General features: G+C 35.7%; 1 protein-coding gene across 5 annotated transcripts; it reads left to right on the top strand.

The window, feature by feature from the left end:
• Positions 1-337: 337 nt before the first annotated feature.
• On the top strand, positions 338-22,010 carry LOC129793137 (bromodomain adjacent to zinc finger domain protein 2B). Of its 5 annotated transcripts, none has more exons than XM_055832805.1 (17): positions 360-443; positions 1,024-1,257; positions 1,347-1,531; positions 1,653-1,839; positions 2,903-2,963; positions 3,050-3,070; positions 3,142-3,355; positions 3,630-3,720; positions 3,788-4,003; positions 4,073-4,800; positions 7,833-8,108; positions 8,465-11,588; positions 13,394-13,506; positions 17,478-18,212; positions 18,616-18,737; positions 18,857-19,036; positions 21,173-22,010. In XM_055832805.1, exons 2-16 carry the CDS (start codon positions 1,164-1,166, stop codon positions 19,011-19,013), a joined length of 6,324 nt encoding a protein of 2,107 aa, XP_055688780.1. In that variant the 5' UTR covers positions 360-443; positions 1,024-1,163; the 3' UTR covers positions 19,014-19,036; positions 21,173-22,010. The 5 variants fall into 5 exon arrangements, with proteins under 5 accessions (XP_055688779.1, XP_055688782.1, XP_055688781.1 ...); XM_055832808.1 differs by lacking the exon at positions 21,173-22,010 and having other exon boundaries at positions 3,142-3,230; positions 3,288-3,355; positions 18,857-20,382; XM_055832804.1 differs by lacking the exon at positions 21,173-22,010 and having other exon boundaries at positions 338-443; positions 18,857-20,382.
• Positions 22,011-23,327: the final 1,317 nt, after the last annotated feature.

Raw genomic sequence — 23,327 nt, 5'->3', positions numbered from 1 at the left:
AAAATCCGCGCCAGAAAAAGTCGTGCAAATTCCCCAAAAAAATCCGGGGAGTTGCGCCACCAAATTTTTACTGAACGTTCTTTGGGCCCCCCAGAGCCACCCGCCAACTTTTGGCGCCCCAAAAATGAGTTTTTCCATGGAAATTTAATTTTTTAAAATTTTTCCTCCCCACTACAAACAAACATTTCACACACACACTCAAAAAAAACTCACCTACACAAAATGCCAGAGTGAGAGGAAAGTATTTTTTTTATGCCCTCGCAGAAAATAAGTGAAATTTTGGAAATTTTCTATGCAATTTTCCAACCATAGAAATAAACATTTTCGCGAATCCCGCATGTAGATGGCGCCAAGGGAGTCAAGTGACGTCTTTTCGTGTGTGTTCCGTGCCAGTCTGCGAATTTTCTCACAAATAGCGAGGAAATTGGTGGAAAATTCAACCGGTGCGTACTTGGGGTGCTCCACGAGTGTCACGCGCGCCCCACTGAGTGCTCTCTGTGCTGCCCATTGGGTATTAGTGGGGTGAAAAGGCATTTGTTTGGGAGGGCGTCTCGTACCGTGCCCGTCCTGCCCTCGCGCGGCATCGCGGTGAAATAGTTTTGTGTGATTTTGTGGAAAATCCAAAGAAGTCCGCGTGTTTTCCGCATCGTTTTTCCGGCAGTTTTTCACGGGGGGTGGTGGGTGGAAAACTGTGTGTGTGGGAGGAGGGAAAGTTGGGTTGTCAGTGCCGAGAGATGACCGGGTTTAGCTCACTTGAAACATTTCTAAAAATCCTCCAAAATCCATTCTTTTGCTAATTTTTCTTCGTCGGGGGGAAAACGTAAATATTTTGATTTTTCACATTGATAAAAAAGAAAAATATTGTTGTTTTGTGCAGTGTGTGAGGGATTAAATTTCTCCATCGCTGCGGCTTAGGGGGACAGAGCGAGTGGTTTTTGGCTTCGGAAGAAGTGTCAAGAAAACGTAAAACGTCCAATTAATCTTTTTTTTTCTCATTGGACATTTTGCTCTTTGTCAATTCAGGTGCTGTGCAAAGTTTGGCGTCGCGGAACTCTTTCAACGTCGTTTCGTGTGTGAATTTGTGCCCCACGGGGCCCCCAAAGGACCCAGTTGGACTCCTTGGTGGTCAATTGTGGTGTTTTCCGTGAAAATTGGCGTGAAAAATGAGTTCGAATCACTCAAAATCGAAGGAGAAGGAACAACGAAAGAATGATTTGGACCAACTCAATCGTCTCGGTGATGCTCAATCAATTTTCGGTGAGAATTCCTCGCGGTGCCCTCCCCTCCCCCGCCCACATTGAGCCTCATTTGTATGACTCACACACTGTTGTCCATTGTGCTCACAGATTGGTGGTCAATGGCCCAACTGGCGGCCCAGGAGTACTTTACGCGTCTCCACACGACGCCCAATTTGGCTGCCCAGATGCCCTTTGGTCGTGCAGATCTCGCGGCGATGTTCAATCCAGCAGCCATGGGGCTCACCGGGGATGCCAATGAGCAACAGAAGAATGCCATGGCTGATGCCTACAGGGTGAGGAATCTCCTCTATTTGTTTTTCTCAGCAGAAAGACTCTCCTCCCTACGTGGATTACCCAAAAGACTTATTTGATTTTCTTTTTTCTTTTTGCGTGTGTGTGTGTGTGTGTGAAAAGTTGGGAGATTTGTCAGCAATTCTGGCAAAGAGCTACGGAATGAATATCCCCACGGGTAATGAGAGGAATGATTCGGTCAGCACAACAGTCCCATCGACGTCCTATGAGGACTCTTCTCGTAAATCCAGTGAATCTCAACCAATCATCACTAATTCATCACAACTTGGATACCATCCAGGCAATTTTGGTCAGTTAAATCTTTTCTTTTTATATTTTTCAAAGGGATTACTGTCATTTTCTTAACATTTGTTGGTTTTTTTTTCTTGTATTTTATTAAAAGGAGAAAGAGGAAATCTTTAGAAACATTTTAATAAAGGCTTTTCAGCTAAATCTGGTCCCCTAATTAGTTCAGTTCATAGAGCAATAGAGATTTTCTTTAAAAATTGATTAAATTTTCCAAAAAAATAAATTAGGGTAATACAGACCAAGAAAAGCAAAATCTGGAAATAGAAACAGATAGAATAGTCTTCGGAAAATAAGTTCTAGGATAGAAAATTTCCTGTTTAAATGAATTAAATTCTTTTGTTTTTCTCTTTGGGAAATATATGATTTTGAGCTTTTCTATTTGAATCCTTTTAGATAGACAAGAATATTATAAAAGGTATTGAAACAATAAAAGGGAGTTTTAAAGGTCCTAAATTAATATTAAAAACTATTTAAAAAAAAACATTGCAAACAATCTAATCAAGAGTTCAAATTGGAAAACAATTTGTAAAGTTTTGATTGTTTCTGAATGATTCAAAAATTCTATTGAGATATAAAAGAAAAGATAGGGAATAAACTAAAAGTCAAGATAAGAAATACTTTTAGTTTAAGTCTGAACAGCCTAGCGAACCTTTTTCAGTTTAAAAACAAGTTTAGTTAATTCCTAACGGTTGTAAAGTGCCAGAAAACTATTTTCTAGCTTTTCTATCTTGAATTCTATAAAGAATTTTATAATAATAATGTTTAATTTAAGTTTTTTTTTAAAATTATTTTTGAAAAATTTTGAATTTACTGAAGTTTTTAACAAGAGACGATTTTTTATTATTTATAAATTTTATTATTTTATTTTTATTGTCTATTTATTATTTTTTCTTATTCTTTGAATTCTTAAGATTTTTTAGTATTTGCTTTATTTAACGTTGTTTAATCTAATTTCTAGAAAAGATTTAAGAAATTCGATTTTTTTTTTGATAAAATATCTTTTATTTGTTGTGTTGTTATTCTATTCAAATTATCACTGCATTGTGGCTGCTGTTTTGTTCCAGATCTCGCATCTCTTGCTTCAAAGTCTCGCCTCTTCAAGGGTTACATGCAGGAAATGACTGGGTAAAACGCAAAATATTAACTAAAGTCCTTTTCTTGGTAAATTTTTAATATTTCTTAATTTTATTTTTTACTTATTGCTGCTTTAGGTCCGCACCATCTGATGAAAGGTACAAAAAACTTTTTAATTAATATTTTTTTCGATAATTTTTCATTAAAAAAAATTAAAAATTGTTTGCAGTGACTCTTCGTCTCTGTTGGGTGTCCGACTACCTCCGGATACGGAGATAATCAAGTATACATCCTCAAAGGGGGGACCAAAAGTGCCAGGTACAACAAAAAGAGGTCGTAAGAAGACCATTTCACTTGATCCAAATCCCTTATTAGGTGGTGGTGCCGATGAACAAGAAAGCTCCACAGGGATTGCTTTCGATGCTGCTAAACGTCCACGTTTGGTGAGTATTTTGCCAAAAATTTATTAATTAACTTTCTTCTCATCTCTTTGTTAATCTCTGTCTTAAAATGTGTTTTGAAGGGGGAACATATAAAGAAAACTAACTTATCACGTTAATTTATCTAATTTTGTTTGAATTTCCATGCTCACGAATTTTGTGGAAACTAAAATATTTTCTCTACTATTAATTTGACTTTTCTTTTATGCTTGTTTTCCATGCTAATCTTGTGCTTTTCTTTCTTTTTTTGTGTGTTTCATTATTGGGATAAAAATAGGACTATGATTACAACAAATATACAAAACAAAATGATCAAGTGGAGGTGATTAAGTTACCTCCAACAGCAACACAGGCACATCAAACAAAAGGTGAGTGAGGATTTTAAAATATTTCTTTTTAACATTAAATGACGAACTAACGAAATTTTTGGTTTAGCAATGAAAGAAGATCTTCCGATTTATCAAACTGAACCACTTAATCTTGAGGATAAGCATCACAGTGCGGGTGAAGTTGATTCCGATGGTCCATTGAATTTGTGCATGAAACCCGATTCAAAGTCACAATCATCGAAATCCGATGGTGGGACGAGTTTGCAGAACCTCTCGAGCTTTACAGCAGCTTTTGGGACAAATCAGCAATTCGATGGCAATCGTGAGTTTCCCTTTTTCTTAATTATTTTTTATCCTTAAGGAAATTAATTAAAAAATAATCCTTTTGTAGTTCAATCAAAGGAGAATCGTCCGCGGAATTTGGGTCGTGGTGTGTCAAAGCCGAAGAAGAATACGGTGGCATCGCTGCTTGCTCAAAGTCGCGCCGTTGGGTTGAAGCCATCAATCACAAGTCAACTTCTTCTTGGTCAATCGTCGGGTACGGAGAGTACGCGTCCACCGTCCGTACCGCACCAATCGCGCAACATTCAAGATGGGCAGATGGACGTCTCGACGGATTCGGAGAGTGTTATAACAGACTACGGGGGGCAGTCTGAGTCGGAGACAGAGGAGGCAATTAATCTGGAGGAATTGCTTGTGCCACTGAATCAGGGCTGGAAGCGTGAGACCGTGATAAGGGGACTCACGAAGACGGGTCAAATAATTGGCGATGTGATCTACATGCCGCCCAAGAGTCAGCTGAAGCTCAAGACAATGGAGGAGGTGGAGATTGTGATTGAGAAGCAATACCCCGTGCTGACAAAGGACAATTTTAGCTTTTCCACGCGAGCCATTCTGGGGACATTCCTCCAGGCTCCGCTCACATCCACGCCCGTAACGCGCGAGGAGGATCTCATAAGGATGACGGATGTGGATGTGATGAAGCGTCTCGAGGAGCTCAAAATGTACACACGTCACACACAACTGGGCGTTGAGCAGCGAATTGAGATTGCACGACAGCAGCAAGCACTGCGGGATGTTAAGAAAATCGTCAAGGAGGAGAATGCAAAGAGGGATAAGGTAAATTAGTTAATTTATTCCTTTTTTTATTTTTTGCAAATTGATCTGTTTTGAAGGATTAAATTTTAACGGAGAAATGCTTCAGTTGTGAGATTTTTAATAAAAAAAATTTATTGTTCAAAAACACAAAAGAAAAATGTACTGGTAAGCTGACCAAGCTTACGAGAGCTGTGTTTCTTTCAGTGTACCAATTTTGTGAGAGCAAACTAGAACGCGAATTAATTTAAATACGCGCAAAGTCGGGAAAAGTTGAAAAGTCATCCCCCAAGAAATCTTTAGAAGGCCATATCTCAAGAACGGATCCATAGATTTTCGAGTTTGAGCTATCGTTGGAAAGGTCTTAACCTCAACTATAATATATTAAAATATGAAGTAAATCGATAATGGCATTTTCGAAATATTCGAGTTCGAAATTTTCGAAAATATTGATTTTGACTTTAGCGCCTCTCGCGGTCATTTCTCGAACTTGAAATGTTCTAGACATTTGTAGGGCTTCACGAAACCTTTCATTTGCACTTGAGTTGATTAAAATCGGACTTGTAGAACCCGAGATATGACATGCCAACTTTGGAAGGCTATATCTCGAGAACGGAGACATAGATTTTCTTCATTTTTGGCATGGAGCTAGATAATATGGTCAGCTATAACATATCAAAAAATGAAGCAAATCGATAATGGCGTTTTCGAGATATTCATCGAAAACTCATCGAAAATTTTGTTTTTGATTTTTGGCCCCCTAGCGGTCACTTTTGAAACTTCGGATGTTCTAGAGAGTTGTAGGGTTTGTTGAGAGCTTTCATTTGACCCCGGGTTGATCAAAATCGGTCAAGCCGTTTTCGAGTTATGGTCGATTTTCGATGAAAAATTGTGGCGGCCATATTGACTAAACGGCTTGACCGATTTTCGAAAATAAGGTATCGTTGGAAAGGTCTTGATGTCCCCTACAACATATCAAAATTTCAGCCCTCTAGCTATAATAGCGACTGAGATATAGCGAAAACAAAATTTTGAGGTTATTCAAAATGGCGGACGGAGGGGTGGGGGCGTGGATTTGACCTCATAATCGGATGTCTTCCAGTCGATATTTAAACTTTGCCGTTTACCGCAAGTCTCTATCTATTACCGTTCTCTCGCAATTTAGCGTTATACTACGGACGGCCGGACGGCCGGCCGGACGGCCGGCCGGAAAAAAACTTATTTTTGGCGCATACGTTTTTTGGAATGTGGGGACCCTAATTCGTGCTCATCCCAAGTTTGAGCCCGATCTGACGACTTTCGATTTTGCTCGGTACACAAAAGCTGTGTCTGAAAGAAACACAGCTAAAATCAAAATGAATGATTTAGTGAATATTTGAGACTATTTTTTTTTAAAATATTTTATGCTATTTTAAAATTTATTTAATTAAAAAAATATATTAAAAGCCATGAAAATTTTTAGAAGCTTAGCCAGTTTGCACGTAAGAAATTAATTAAAGGACGTCTAAAGAACATTTAAAATGAAGTGTTAAGAGTGGAGTTTTTTTATGAAGATTCAAATATTTCGATTATTTTGCCGAAACACGACGATAATTCATCCGAATCTTGACGAAGAGTTAGAATTTCCTTAACGTTTGGAGGATTTTGCTGGCCAAAGTGGCCAATTCGACTTTTCAATCGGCGCAAAATTAAAACCTATTTAATACTTCGTAATAAATCTACATCTGTGTATAAGAAAGTTTCATTACTTCAATGTCGTCGAAAGAAAACTTGGAAAAATATTTTCTTTTGAGAAAAAATGAAGGTCAAACTTTTGAAGTTAGAAAACTTGATCCTCTAAAAGTTAATGAATAATCTGAATTCGAACGAATATTCCGAATCTTGAAGAATACAAATCTTCTTGACGAACAATTTGAATCTTAACAAAAAATCCAAAATTTGTCGGAAATTTTTTTTTCCGAATCTCAACGAATAATCCGAACCTTGACGAACAATACGAATTTAGACGAATAATTCGATTCTTAAGTCTTCTTGACGAACTATCCGAATCTCAACGAAAAATCAGAATTTTGAGAAATAATTCAAATCTTCAAAAATCACGACGAAAAATTTCAATCAAACGAATAATCCGATGATTTTTATTCACATAAACGCCCCTTGCAAATAATTAACTAAATTATTTAACGACTGCTGCATTTAATTAAGCAACTTTTGACGTTATTTTTTCTAACGTTTGATGTTGCTTTATGATGTTTGACATTCCTTTTGTGAAGTTTGACGTTTATTCAATAGCATTGGTTGCTTATTCTAACCATTTATCCTTCTTTTATATCGTTTGACGTATAGTCTAACTTTTGACGTTTCCTTTCTTTCATTTGACGTTTGTTTTGTTTTTTTTTAGATTATCTTTTATTAGTTTCTACCCATTTTTTATTTCTACAGTTTCACGGTTATTCTAAAGTTAAATTACTTCTTTTCTATACAAGTTTACAATTTTTTCTAACGTTTGAAATTTCTTCTTTTGTTTGACATTACTTTTCTAACATAAGGCTTTTTTGAACGTTCGATATTTCTTCTTTAATATCGGGCAAATCTTTTTCTTCCTCTTTTTTAGTTTTCTTGTTTTTCTAACGTTTGACATTTATTCTAACGTCTAGTGATAGTTTTAATGTTTGACGTTAATTTCCAATCGTGTGACGTTTATTCTACGGTTTGACGTTTCTTGACAATCATTTGAATTTTTTATAACGTTAAACATTTTTTTTAACGATAGACAATTATTTCTCTAAATATTTTCTAAAAATTAAAAAAAAACGTAATATTTTTAATCTTCAATAGGTAATCTTTTTTTGCAATGAATAGTTAAGACTAATTAAAAGTAAAACTTATTAGGTGCGCTATGGGTTGTGCCTGAGTCAGCACAAACACGTAGAAAGATAAAATAAGAACAAAGAATATGTTGTCTGGCTAATTGAATCTCCTCTTGATTTGCATTGACTTTGTTTTATTCTCTTAAAAGTAATATAAATTTTCATTCCCATATTCTTCCACGTCAGCTGAAGGAACACGAGAAACAAGATAAAACGGAGACACATCGTCAAGAGCGCCAAATACGCAATCAGCAAAGTACAGAAATGGCGAGGCGAAAACGTGAGGAAAGTGATCGACAGAAGAATGAGGAGATGCTGCGGAAAATGCAGGAGAAGGAGCTGAAGAAGCAGAAAGCGTCCGAGAGGGAACTCGAAAAGGAGCGGAGGAGACATCACAGTGGACTTGTGAAGTTGCTCGAGATTCGACGCAAGTACGAGGAGAGGGAGAAGAAGAAACATCAGGTAATTAATGTTTGATATTGTGCTTCATTAGGGATGATCGAGCTCTCTTCTGCTCGTGTGTGTGTTTGTTTGTTTCTTCTTCGCATTCGCGCCTCTTGTTGTTTTTTTTATTTGTTTTCTCTTTACTTGCGCGAGTTGTTGTTTCTGTCCTTCTTTTGCAAATCCGTCTATCGCTCCACGTTGGGGATTTTGCGGTAAAACTCACGCGGAATTGATTCTCATCTTTTTGATGAATTAATTTACCTCCCAGGAGATTACATTTTATGATCACTTTATGAGTAATGTTTCGAAAGAAAAGCATTAAAAGATGTAAATTAATTAATCATATATTATATTTAATTTCTTTTCTCTATTAGATGGTCTTGGATAAATTTATCATGCGTGAGAAGAAACTTGCGACAAAGAAGCGAGATTCGGAGATTTTGTGTGAATTAAGGAAACCCCAGGAGGATTCGGAGATTCCGTGTGAGCAGGATTTGCCCAAATATGAGAGAATACCGAATTTATCGCTGTCCGGTGAGGCATTTGCAGATCTGCTGATGGTCTATGAGTTTCTGCACAATTTCGGGGAGACTCTTGGCTTTGATATGGAATCCCTGCCGACGCTGCAATCGCTCCATTTTGCCCTTGTGTCCGATAGTGGTGGTGAGGCCGAAGAGGAGCTTCTTTCTGTGATTACGCACCTCCTTGTGTGTGCCATTGAAGACCCTGGGATTCCCAATCCCGGACGGCATACCACCCTCCTTGGGCAGTCACTGCGACAGGCGGACATTACGAATGCGAATGTTTCGGAGATTTTGCGAATTTATCTGTATGCCGCTGCCACGGGAGAGGTGAAACAGCTGACGGGAGTTAATTTTGAGCGGGATCGTGAGAAGCGGATTGCAGATCATCACCAGACGACATCCGATATGGCCATTACGAGTACATCGGGGAAGAATACGCAGTACTATGAGTATTTACATGAGAACAGTACGTGGAAGTTGTCAGAGTGTTTGCGGGATAAACCATTTGTGGCATTGAGTCCCATTACAAAGGCACAAATTCTTGCGCATTTGTGCAATGATTTGCTAATGAATAAAGCTGTGCTAAAGCAAATTGATGGGAGCCTCGAGATGGCATCAGCAATGCGAAGGGATCGCTATTTGATTGATATTAAATTGCGAAAATACAAATCTCTCCATGCGCGAAAGGTGAGACTCAATATGATAACAGCTATGCTCAATAGGGAGACAAGTGTTGAGCCCACGGCGAATGAGCAGGCAACAGCTGCGGGAAAGCCGCCTGAGAGTGCAGAGAAGAGCTTTCCGGAGGAAAATCAGCAGCAACAGGGGGAGTTTGAGAAGGTACCTCCGGATGGGAATGAAGAACTGGAATCGAAGGAAGATTCAGCAAATAGTAGTGATGCCATAAAATTTGCTCAAGACGACGGTGCAACGGCGGAAAATCATCCACAGGGGAATGTTGATGCGCATCAGGATGCCAATCATCCGGAAACACAACATCAGGAGAGTCACACTGAGGTACAGTCAGTGGAGAAGAAACCACCCGAATCAGATGGGGAGAAGGCAAAACATGAATTTAACGACACTGATGGGGATTTTTCCGGAAAGATTCGTGATCTCAATGATACGGGAATAACAGATGCGTGTTTGGATGATGATATAAGTGATTTGGAGGAGGATATCCCACTTGAGGAGGATGAAGATGAGAAATTGAATGTGGATGAGGTACAGAAGAAGCTGGAGAAGGTAATTAAATCATCCCAAATGACCCGGGAGACCCTCAATACGAACCTCAAACGTCTCCGGGCAACATGCTTTGGGCAGGATCGCTACTGGCGAAGGTATTGGGATCTCCCGAAGGCAGGAGGGATTTTTGTGGAGGCCCTTGAGTCGTGTCAGCCGGAAATTGTGAAGTATCATGAATTTTTGGAGATGAATGTGAATAGGACGTCTGAGGATGGTGATGAGGAGGATGAGGACGAAGAGGAGAAGAGTGCATGCGAGGAGGATGATGAGGAGGAGAAGCCAGAGGTGAAGAGTGAGAAGGGGGATTGCATAAAGAGGGAACCACTTGTGGATGCGGCGAATGATGATGAAATGATGGATATTGAGGATAGTATACCCACAAATGCAATTCTGCAGAAGAATGTGGAGAAAATGGATGAGGAAGAGATGAAACCACCACCAATCCTCGTTCCGGAAGACGTTAAGAAGGAGGAAATCATCAAGGAGGAAGTTGTGGAGAAGAAGATTGTGCGGAAAGAGGAGGAACCTTGTCGGGAATTTCGTGATGATAAGATGCTCATAACGTGCGATTGTGACCCAAAGGCACACATTGGGAAGCTTCCGGTGAATTGCCCAGAGACGAATGGATGCATGAAGAATGGGGATGTACCATTGCTGGAGAAGTGGTTCTCCATCCTCCGGAAGCCCGTTCCGCTGGAGTCTGAGTGCTCAATCTCTCTGCAAGCGCATCTAGCCTACATGAATGTCTCCTGCGAGGGGATTGTTCAGTGCCAGGGGAATCCGTGGGATATTAGCAATAACATCCATTTCTTCAACATTCACACGGATTCCTCGATCTTTGCCGATCTCAACATGACAAATGAGTCCGTTCTCACGCTCTCCGGGATAAGCGATCGTGAAATTGAGCGTACGCTCAATCGTATTGATGAACTTCATGATGATTTTGATTGTGAAATTCTCGATAGGAAGCAGGGCTTCGGCAAGGGGGATGATCATCTCAATGGCTTCCATTCGCAAGTGACAAACTTCTCACTTGCCAATCTCAGTGCGTACATTCAGTGCGAGAGCCCGACGCCACTGCAAATGACGCTGGAGGAGCAAAAGCAACTTGAGGAGGTGAAAGAAATGGGATTTCCGCGGAAACTCGAGCAGAATTTTGTGCCACGGGAGCTTCGTCATGGATGGTGGAGGATAACGGATGAAGCTCGTGTCAATGAAATCCTCCAGGCCACCCATACGCGTGGTGTCCGTGAGACTGATCTACGGCAGAATCTCATGCAGTACCTCAGGGAGAAGCCCAACTTTGGCACAAATTGCCACCTAACGACTGACGTGGAGATCAATGGGGAATTTGTGGATCCCAAAATGGTGCCTGCCTACAATCCGAGGGTGTGTGAGCGTGTCATCAAGGCGCTCCTGGATCAAATTGAGGGGCTCGAGGATAAAGTTGCGAGTGCCTCGATGCAGAACAAGGGGTGGGTTTTGCCGACAAAGACTGAAGATATGGAGACGCCGGAGCAGGCGATTGAGCATCTAAAGGAGAGAATTTTGGGCTTGGAAGCTGCCATTGAGAGGAGGTATCTCAAGCCACCGCTTGGGAGTTGTACGGCAGATGCGCACCTTGCTGCCATTGCCCAGACAAACCAAGAGCCACCCAAAGAAACTCAGAGCACGTCCAATCCCTCAGCGTCACCGAATAGTTATCAAGAGACGGAGCACCTGTCGAAAGGTTAGTTCTTTATTTATTATTTCTTTCTTCCTTCGTAAAGGGAGTGGGAGATTTTTATCATTTTTAAAAATTAAATAGAGAATTTAGTTGGAACGAAAGTAAAAGAAAACTTTGAGTTTCATGCAACTTATTGCCAGTTGAAGAGATTTTGTTGGATAAAAAAAAACTCATTTTTAAACATTTATATACGAAATTAAATTTTTATTTGGAGATTGAGTGAGATTCTATATGCCTTGGAGTTTACCTGATTTTGTATGGGATAAAATACACGTATATGCTTAATCTTGCGTAGGGAATCAAAGAGAAAATTTAAAGAAATATTTTGAGTAGCAAATTTTTGGATAAAAAGGATTAAAAGTTTGGAAAAAGTTTTTTTTTCAATTATACTTGAATATTTTCTTGTAAAATTTTGTTTTCCGAACCGAGGTAAACTTCAAGTCACTGAACAAATTTACAAAGTTCTGATAAGAAATTTGTCCGGATTTATTTCTAGAATAAGGGGGTTTTCATACATGAACCGGTTAACTCCTTTCTGTGACTTATAATTTAATATTTTTTCGTGTTTTTAAAAGGATAATTTTGTTAAAATGATTAAAATTAATTTAATAATGAAAGAATGCAGAAAAATATAATTATTTCTTTATTGAATTGCCCAATACATTCATAGTTGTTTGAGATTATTTCCCTAAGTTGCATGCAACTTTAGCTGAATCTATTAAACGTTGACGCAATTAAATTGTTGCAGGTTATTTAAGGAAAATTATTTTTCTTTTGAGCCTGGAATTAATTAATTAACTTAATTAATTAATTAAATAAATTATTAATTTGTATTTCTTGAGGTATTTTCTTTCCCTTTAAGCACTGAAATTTTTCAATATAAGGAGATTTATGTAGGGGTAACTGGGGCAAAATGTTATATCGCAAGGTTCGGAAAATGGACTGAAAATGCATTTTCCCATTGAGATAGAAAGAAATCGTGTGAGACAAAGTTGTAGCCCGGAAAATTTCCTATAAGACAGTCGTCATTATAAAATTAAAATATTTTCTCAGTACATAGGGGAGACCGGGGTTAAAAAAGTCACTTAAGGGTTTTAGAAAATTTCAAAATATCATATTTCCCAAATAGAAAAAGCGAAATGTATAGCTCATTTGTATAGGAAATTTACTGCTCTATAACTCTTTCTCAGACCATTTTGTTCTATCTAGCTAGGAAATATGATATTTTTGGCTTTTTCCAAACCCTTAAGTGACTTTATTAGCCCCGGTCTCCCCTACCAAGGAAAATATACTTCTCAAATAAAATTAACAAATTGCCCCATGTTCCCCTACTAAAACGTATAGAAAAACGTTGAGAATCTATTTAATTCTTTAAGCGTTAATTCACTAAAGTTTGGTACCTAATTAAAATAAATTTATTAAAATAATTCGAATCTTTTTACTTTTTATCAAATAATATTTTAAATAATTTTGCTCAAAAGCTTCGATTCTTTAATACAAAAATGATCGAAAGCAATAAATTGGTTTATCAAAAAGAAAAATATCCTTAAAAAATAGCAAAGTGAATAAAAACTTTTACAGAATGCCCAAAAATGTCCAAGGATTTGTTTTTCTCTCTTTTTTTTTACAAGAGTGAAAAAATAGGCTTTTGTCCTTAAATGAAATTATCCTTGCATAAACAGAGAGAGAAAGAGAGCAGAGAGTCTCAATAGAGGGTGCCTACAAAAAAAAAAACTGCAAAGAATAGTTAAATAAAAAGTTTGTGTGGTGTGCAATTGTGTCTGTCATGTTATTTATTTCACCTACAGGATTAGTTTCGTGGCGTGAAGCCGTTTGCCGCTCAAAGACGACAGCTCAATTGGCAATGACGTTGTATGTCCTGGAGTCGTGCGTTGCATGGGACAAGAGCATAATGAAGGCGGTAAGTAAAAATGAGACATTTTTTTTTACAACAAACTAAACTACCCCCTGCACGTTGTATGTCCCACATGGGGGGTGAGCTTTTCTTGTTTCAACAACAAGAAAGAAAATAAAATGTGTGGTCTTGCAAAATATAACGCAGCAATGGAAAAACGGCATGAAGATGAATATACATGTAAATATTATTAATTCTCAAGGAAAGGGGTGCAAAACATGTGAAAATGTTCATTTTCATAAAATGCCCCCCTTATTTTGTTGTTGTTGTTGCAATTTCAATTTAAAGAAGCGTCGTGGCTAAATGAAATCGTTTGGGCATGCGAGGACGCGGTAAAAGAAGCCAAAAAGAAGAGAAAAAAAATTGAAGGTGAAAAACATGACAAAATAATGGTGTTTCTTCATTTTATTGATTTCCTGAGGGATTTTTCGTGGACAACCGCAAGCTTTCTTTTAACATAACTTTGTGTCCATTTTGCGCACCAAAATACATCCATAATTGGCATATTTGTCTCTGTCCCGTTCCTTAATTTATTAGGTAGTACAATAACACATCAAAAAAATTGCCTCGTTTGCCACTCAATTAATGTGCAAAGATAATTTCCCAATTCGTCTTCAAACTGCAAACTCCTTTTTAGCCATTAATTGAAATGTTTTTTTCCTTTCTTTTTTGCCTCTTTATAAGTTCTTCTTTCATGCATTTTTGTAATTTAATTGTTATTTTATTGAGAAGGTGAATTGAATTGCTGAAATTCTTGATTGAACTTTGAAGAAAATTGTTTTTTTTTTATCCTCTTAATCTCAAACTAAACAAATTAGCAAAATTATTGGGAAACTTACAAGTAAAATGACCCCCAATAACTCCATTTAACAGCAAAAGATTTATTATTTATAGAAAAAAAAACCAATAATAGTGAAAAAAATGTGTGTCGTTCATTTCACCTTTTATCTTGTTTAGTCTGGCTTAAAATAATATAATATTAATTTATTAGTAAAAGAAAAAGAAAAAATAGTAGGTATGACTTAATTGACCGGATCTAATGCAATCAAATGCACATAAACATTAAATATTATGTGCACTTCACACACTAATTGAATTTAATGTGTTTATATATAAATTGTGAATTATCATTTAGAAGACATAAAACAATTTTAATATATAAGAAATTATATTACTGCAATAAGTAGATTTTCATGTTGCACAACGCTCGAGCTATCTTATAGTTTTTTTTTCTCTTTTTTTGAATTTGTATTTAATATAAGAAAATTGTTTTAAAATTTTTTCCTTCATGAAATTTATTGTATATATAGAAAATTGTATATTTTCAAAATGTTTTTACTCAATTTGTGTCATGTCAGGGAGTACAGGGGGTGATGGGGGGGGGGGAAGCGGAGGAATGAAAAGGAATTTCTGCATTTGCTTACAAATTATTTAATTTTAAATTGCCCGTTTTCTCTCTTCTATTTTCTTGTTTTATCACAGAGTTACAAAAAAATATATTTCTAAATAATTGATTTTCAATTTATGGGTGATTTTTAATGGAAATTTAATGACTTTGAATGAAAAGTTGCAATGAATGGTGGTGCGTTGTGGAAATAATTTGAAATTAATCGAACGGCAAATTTTTGCCCATCAAATGTAGTTTTATTTCAATTTGACCCAAAATTTCTTTGGCTGTGGCAAAATTAATTGGCACGTTTGGAAATGAAAGCATCGATGAATGCAACGAAGTTATTTTTTCTTACGTTTTATCAATGAAAGTTAATTTGAAAAGCATAGAAAATTTATAGTTTGAATTTAAATTTTCTATTTAATTGATTTTCTTTCTTTGCAATTACTTTGAAAGGTTCATTTTTTTTTAATTTATTCGGTGTGTTTTTGGAGGATAATTCAAATGAATATTGTACCATTTAGGAGAATAAAAATTAGAAAATGATCATGAGTGAGATTTGAACCCATATTCCTAAGGATTGATATATGTTGAGGTACAAGGATGTGATTAGAGCCTCTCGGCTATTTAGCACTTGAATTAATTCTATTCTGATTTATTTAAATTCCTTCTAAATAAAAAATAGCAATAAAAAATTCAATTAATAATTATAAAGTTTTCGAAGGAAAAGTAGTTTTTACCACAAGAAATACTTTTGTTTGTGTATGAAAGGCATGCAGAATAAGATAAAACATCTCTTCAGACGACTCTGTTAAATTTAATGATGATTCATTTTGTTCGATATTCATCGAAATGCAATTTCAGATAAAGTGTTAAGGCTAAAGTCAATAAATTGAGGTGTAAATGGCTACTTAGTGCGCAGTTATTGAATTTTATTTTTTTTGGTTAAAAGAAGAAATGCAAATTAAGCTCTTCTTGAGCATTTCAGTGTGTTGCAATGATTTTGCTCAGCATTTTGTGGATGGAAGAAATATGTAAAAAAAAACATCATTGCAAACTTCATAATTAAATTAATAATTTTCAAAGAGAATTAATGTTAATATAGAAAGAAAATCCTGAATTTGTAAGCTCAATAAATCTTTCAAGTTATATTACATAAAACTCTTCAAATGAGACTCAATTAAAAATAAATTAGGATGATTTATTGAGTTGGGGGAAAACTCATGGCTTTCACACAGAGAGTGCAATTACACATGCACTGAATTTTTCTTCCCAAAGCACACACGCAAATCACGAAAAAGAACTGCGTGTCTTGCAATTTCTATAATTGCTGTAACGCTGAAAATTCGAATCTCACCCTACAAAATGCCCTCCATTTTTTTCTTCATTATTTTATTCCTTTTAACCATCATTGCCACCAATGTGAGGTGTAATTACAATGGGTAAGCTTTAGCACGTTGCTGGTGTGTAAGTTTTTATTTTTTTGCTGTCGGCAAGAGTGGAAAAAGTCAAAGAAAAAGGTGTAAAAAATCAATTGAACTTCATAATACGTAAAGGCAGCAGTTTGTAATTTTTGGTGTGCAAAAGTGAGAGACAAAATTATTACTCATCCCCAAAAAAGGTGGGACAATAAAGATGTCATATTTATCGTTCCTTTTTTGAGAAACAATTTTCTTCACTCATAAATTCTCATCCAATTTATGGCACTTTATTGCGAGAAATTTCACCAAAAGAAGAATCGAATTTTTTTTTTTGGAATTTGCAGTGCATTCATTGAATTAATTTGCAGTTCAATATTTATTTTGAGTAATTTTTTTGGGGGCATTGGAAAAATTATCAACGAGTCTTTATCTCATTATCATTAAGGAGAAAATTTGATGATTCTAACTTCTTCGTTTGGGATCCAGTTAGCCGAGAGGTTCTAGTCGTGTTTGTTTTTGAAGCTTTTACCATAATTCTACTAGCGTGGGTTCAAATCTCAATTAAAATATTTTTTTCTCATAGATTTTCTTCATATTTCTCATTAGAAAAAAATGTTTTCCTGAAAGTTTTTTTGGTCAATTTTCAAGCTTAAAATTTTACAGAAAAACTAAATTCAAATTTAAAGCGTTTTAAGCTGTTTTTAGTGATAATCCAATAAGTCTTGTGTGTTGTATGTGAAAATCTTTCTCAGATGAAAGCTCCAATAAAGTATTCTATACAATTTCTTGATTCTTCTTCTTTATATATTTAAACCAAAAAAAAAACTAGCCCTCCTAAATAAACATAATCGTCCGAAATATCTGTCCAAAAAATAAATTTATTTAATAATTACCCAGGAATTGCATAAATAACTTATTAAATTCCATTGAAATGAATTTTGGTATATGTATAAAGGTATTTCGCCCAAAGGGGGTTAAAAGAGCGAAGGTAGAAGAAGAATGCACCACATATCAGTGTGCAAGATTGAAATTGTGGTGGCTGCTTTAAAGCTTGTTTTAGCGACAAAATATCGATAGCAATAATTAACATGGCTTGTCCTTCGTCTCTTTTGTACACCAACAAATTCTTCTTCTTTTTTTTCCTTCAATGGATGCCCCAACCGCAGAATTGCCAATTTTGCCATTCGGGTGAGAATGAGGACAAGCTGCTACTGTGCGATGGGTGCGACAAGGGGTTTCACACGTATTGCTTTAAACCACGTATGGAGAAGATCCCGGAGGGCGACTGGTACTGCTTTGAGTGCGTAAATAAGGCAACGGGCGAGAGGAAGTGCATCGTGTGTGGCGGACTGAGACCACCGCCGGTTGGCAAGATGATCTACTGTGAGCTCTGTCCTCGCGCCTATCATCACGACTGCTACATCCCGCCGCTTATGAAGGTGCCACGGAACAAATGGTATTGCCATGGGTGCATCACGAAGGCACCACCATCGAAGAAGCGCGTGCGAAAGAATAAATCATTCAATAGTAGTCAAGGGAATTCCTCCATGGAGGAATCATCGTCAAAAACATCCTCAACTTCCTCGTCATCGGGTAGTATTGCACGTACGGCATCAACGGACGATGCTAGTCTCCTAACACAATCAACATCGTCAGCATCGGGACAAAAGTCATCCGGCACATTCACACCCAATACATCAGCAGTTGCTGATACGTCGGCGTCCGTGAGTGATGCATGTGAATCGAGTCTCGATGAGAATTTTGTCATGCCTGGGACATCAGTGGCTGTTACTACTGCACCGGAAGTACGGGAGAAGCCCAAGGAGGAGAAGAAGGAGAAAGTTTCGAAGAAACTTATCAAGGAAATGGCTCTCTGTAAGACAATTCTCGATGAAATGGAGGTGAGTTTTCTTTTACATCGATAATTCTGAATTTACCTGAAACTTTTATGATTTTCCTCTCTTTTAATAATATCATTAAAAAAATTGAAAAGAAACTTGAAAGCTTTAAAATATTTTTCAAACTAAAATTGAGACATTTGAATCCTTTAAATTCCAATTTTGTTTCTAAATTTATTTTTTAAAATGATCTTCAAGTCACAGAAAATTTAAATTTTAATCCCAAAGTTTTTCCTTTAGACGGACAGTTAGATCAATCGGCTAGCATACTGTCCCGACAATTCAAATACAGTAGGTTCGAATCTCAATCGTATAGAACTTTTTCTTTTTTTTCCTTGCACCCTTTTTTGTGAAAGAAAAACAATAAAAAACATTTTTTCTTCCCTTTGTGTCTGTTCTGACTCAGCTCCATGAGGATGCTTGGCCTTTCTTGTTGCCTGTCAACACAAAGCAATTTCCAACCTACAAGAAAATCATCAAATATCCCATTGATTTGTCGACAATCAAGAAGAAAGTTCAGGATATGGTGTAAGTTTTCTTTCTCAAATTGCGTCAATTAGTTCAATATGAGTTGGTGTGTTCAGGAGCAAAATGCCAATAAAGAATTTTTCTTCCTTTTCTTTTCTTTCTTCCCGCGCGCATTAAAGGTACAAATGTCGAGATGAGTTTGTGACGGATGTGAGGCAAATATTCAATAATTGCGAAGTCTTCAATGAGGATGATTCACCCGTGGGCAAAGCCGGTCATGGCATGCGAAAATTCTTCGAGCTTCGATGGAAGGAGCTGATTGATAAGAATGTATGATGGCGCAATATTTCGCACTCCATGTGAGTAACTTAATGATATTTTATTTTATTTATAAAACTTACTTTATAATAATTACTTAAAAGAAAAACCGTCGTGTTTTTCTTTTGAAAGGAAAAAGAGAAAAGAATGAAAATAAAGAGAAACCATGAGTATTTTTTTTATATATAAAAATAATTATTTAATTGGAAAAAAATGAATTAAAATTAAGGATTTTTTATATTCTTTTTATAGAGAATTTTTTTTCTCCAAAATTTAATGAGAGAATTAATTGAGAGTTTTTATTCAAAGGAAAGCATTTTGCATTAGGTACGACGTTCATGACCTAATTTCACGTAGAAATCTAATGATTTGGGATGGGTTGAAAGAGCAAGTGTGTATTACATACTTGTCAGAGACCACAAATTGCATGAACGAAGTAATGACAATGATTGAGGAATTATGTAATTCAAAAGTACTTAATTAATCAAATGCGTAAGAGTCTTCATTCATAATTCGTATGGGTGGGTGGGGGTTGCGGTGAAAAGTTTCTTTCAATTACCGTTTCATTAGAAAATATTAAATATTCGGTTCACTCTTCATTTTAGCCCTTTATCTCCTATAAATAATTCAGACACGTCAAATTTGTAAATTATATTGAAAAATGATAATTGTCCGCAAATGAGGGAGAAAGAGAGACAGAAATTAAAATTAGCTAATTTAGGTGAATTATATCTAATAACTAATTAGCTCCCTGGGAAATTTCGTGGAAAAGGCAAAGTGGAAAAGACATGAAAATTGTTTGAGAGAAACAATTGAAGGGTGGAACCATTTAATATTCAATGACTTTTTCTCCTCTTGAAAAGAAAATCAATCGATATAGTTTCAGTGTATCAATGTTGTGTCTTGTTTGTTATTTGGAGAATAAGAAGAAAAAAAAGTAAATGAATGAAGAAAAACACGTAAAAAAAAGAAAACTCTGAAGTAGAAAAGAAGACAGAATAAATGGTTATAAATAGAATTTTGAAACAAGAGAAAATTGCCACAAGAAACTTACAGGATATTCTCATGTAAAGTAGTTTTTATTAAATTATTTAGTAAAAGAAGAAAAAGTGAGAGAAAAAGAGGGTGGAAGAGGTAAGAAAAGCTGAAATAGTAGAAAATTTCTTCATTGAATTTCCTTTGATACATAATGAATTAATGTTTAAGAGATTCTCATATAGGAGGAATATAAAATGAGATTTAAAGAAAAGAAATTACATTATAATGAAAAAAAAAAAAAAACAATTAGAACTAAAGTCTTCTTTTGAGACTTGAATTAAACGATTTAAAGAAAGAAAGTGAATGAGAGATGAAAGAGTTAATTATGTAATAAAGAATGAAAATTCAATGAATGACTTTTATTTTGATTTATTTCAATTTTTCTTTAGGAATTTTCCTTTTGGTGTGGTGAGATTCCAATGTGAAACGCAAAGTTTTCTTAAGATTTTACTATGAGATTTTTTTTGAAAGTATTTTTTTAAGAATTTGTGTGCAGAAAGCTTTCAGAAAAGGTCAAATACTTCAGAATAAAAAAAAAGTGTGAAAAAATTGTAGAAAAAAATTGTAGAAACATTGCATTTCACATCAGAATCTAACCAACTTGGACGTTTTTTCCTCTTTTTTAGTCGATTAAATTAATTATAGCAAATATTTCAACTTTTTTACATCCCTAGAATTGGCTGTAGGTTTCTTTTAAAAAGAATTTATATATTTCTATCAATTTTGACAGTTCACTTATGGTTAGATTCTGATGTGAAATGTAACGTTCCTATTCGATTTTCCTACACGTTTTTTTCTTAATGAATAAATTTTCTTCATTTCTCACATTTTCCAAAGCTTTGAAATAAATCTTTTCGATTCTCAAAAAATAATTTCTAAAAGACCGAAGCAAAAAAAAATTCAACAATAAGTTTACTTTACACCAATTTTATTAACCGTTCATCAGAGTTCAAGTAAATCAATGTCCCAAAATGGGAAAATTAAGTGGCTATAAATTTGTAGTTTGGACATTACATAACGACGGTTATTGCACGTAGAAAGAAAATTGTCTAAATGGTGAGTTTGACAGCGTTTCAGCATCAATTTGCTTCTGAATTTACAATCTCTCTTTTAACTCCTTTTTTTTGCATGATTGAAAGCTCTGCTTTATGGCAAGTCAACACACAGCTTATATCCATCCACCTTCAAATGAACGATGTTTAACTAGCAGTTTAATCTTTTTCCGGCACTTACGGGCGGATTGTTACCTACATTCCAATACCTAACACAATATAGGGTGGAAAACTAACAAATAAATGGTGTGGTATTCAATCTTTTGTGCAAAAGAGCCGGAGAGAGAGAGAGAGAGTGGGAAAACCCTTTTCAATTAACAAGACAAATTCACCTTTGTGAGAAAGTCGGAGAAAATCGTTAAATATTGACAAAGTTGCTCCATAAATAATCCCCAATTGGAGCTATATAGAGTTCCTTTCGTAATATAAGTTTTGTAGGTAATGTGTTTTGTATACAATCGTTTCTTTGGGGCGAGTTTTGTAAATTATTTCTCCTTGCATGTCTCGGTGTTTTGTGGTAGAATGTCCCATTAGAAGGTAATCTTGGAAATTTCAACTTGATTTAATTTCTATAAAATGCCTTTGTTATACGTTCATTTGATTTAGATTCCTTGGAAATTAGATTAATCGAATTTCCCGGAAATTATGTATTCTCTTTCCTTTATTTTACGATTGCTGATTCCCCATTTTTGTGGGATTTTATGTAATTTATTTTTGCTAATTTATCTACTTTTATAATTTGCTGATTAATAGAAATTTATTTGAATATAACATCCAACTTTCCCCCATCTTGGGATTTTTCAATTAATTTTAAGCTTTTTTTGTCCTGGACATTTGCTCTCTGTGCCGCGCATTGAGTGTGCAGAAGAGAGTGACTTTATAAGTTAGTGTATAGTGTGGCTTTGGAATAAAATGGATTATTTATGGGTGTTGGTTTTTAGTATAAGAAGAAGGAGGTTTGCTTGCTAATACAGCATGGAATTTCCACTGGGGAGTATAATGATAAAAATTGTGATAGTGCCGCGGAATGAGCGAAGAGTGTGGAAATTGCCTGCATTATATATATTTCTTTCAAAAGGAGAGTATCGGCGACACTCTCCTTTTGCGCACAAAATGCAATATCATCAATTTACAACCATAAACTTTTATATCATCCAGCAATGTGGCTGTGAGAATGCTTTTGCGCCTTTTGGATCAAATAATGTTTCAACTCTGGTGGTGGAATTTTCTTCTATATTATTTTACAATTTCAATTGAGGTGTTTTGTTTGCCGACGCACCACGTTGGCGTTGCTGCGCCGTGCTAAGTGGATAAACTCTTTTTTTTTCCTCACACACATCTCACCTCGAATACTTCTTTCGCGGCTCTCGCTCTGCTGCAGCACTTCCAATCAGCCCAGAAGAGCCCCACAAACTGTATGGAGGATCTCTGTGTGTGAGATTTGTAGAACAAGGTGCTGGAAATGCGTCAATTGCTACTCATCTCAATCTCCAATAAGCCAAAGAAGATGCCCGACAGCTTTATTTATGCGCGCGCGGTTTCTTTTCTGCATTTTACCTTTATGTACAATACGAAGAAAAAAGCACACGATTCTTCCATTTTATTGGGTCCTTTTTTTATCCCCTCAGCGTCGCGCATTTTTGCATTAATCACACAGAGATGGAGGAATTCTTTATATTAGATGAGATTAAAGCACTGATTAAGGAGTTCCCAAAAATCACTTTTTTTCAGTGTCTTTTGCTGCTCTTCTAAATCCTACAACTTTTTATTTTGGTTCTATCGCGCGATAATTGCCTCAGTCTGTTAGAACAATGTGAAAATTCTTTTCGTCAATAATGGCCGCACGTCAATTTGGTAAAGTGAGAATTTTTAAATTGAAAAGTAAATAAAAAAGTCATAGCTTGTCCCAAAGAAACTGCAAATTAAATTGAATTTTTTGAGTAAAATTCATTTATTTCTTAAGTTAATAATAATTGTTTATTCACATTCCATTCAGGTGGATTTTTTTTCTTGATGCTAAAATTAATGTTCTAAAATAAATCATTTAAATGAAAGAAACATTGAATCTAATATGAATTTTTAAAGTCTAAAATAAAGTTTTATATAACTCATTTTTTTTAATAGGTAAAGATTTTTTAAACTCAGGCCTAACGTTCAAAAAAGTTTCTTCATTAACTTTGAGTGCATAAAAATAATTTTTTAAATTTTTATTTTCACAAAAGTCGAATAGATTCGATTAAAT

The sequence above is a fragment of the Lutzomyia longipalpis genome, chromosome 3 (assembly GCF_024334085.1).
Source record: "Lutzomyia longipalpis isolate SR_M1_2022 chromosome 3, ASM2433408v1".
Classification (NCBI taxonomy): Eukaryota; Metazoa; Arthropoda; class Insecta; order Diptera; family Psychodidae; genus Lutzomyia; species Lutzomyia longipalpis.
This window is presented reverse-complemented; position numbering and strand designations above follow the sequence as displayed.

Coding starts and splice junctions, on each gene's coding strand:
- LOC129793137 (XM_055832805.1), top strand. CDS start 1,164: ATGAGTTCGAATCACTCAAAATCGAAGGAGAAGGAACAACGAAAGAAT. Junction 3,721..3,787: donor ACAGGCACATCAAACAAAAG/GTGAGTGAGGAT, acceptor TTTTTGGTTTAG/CAATGAAAGAAGATCTTCCG. Junction 11,589..13,393: donor GACGGAGCACCTGTCGAAAG/GTTAGTTCTTTA, acceptor TTTCACCTACAG/GATTAGTTTCGTGGCGTGAA.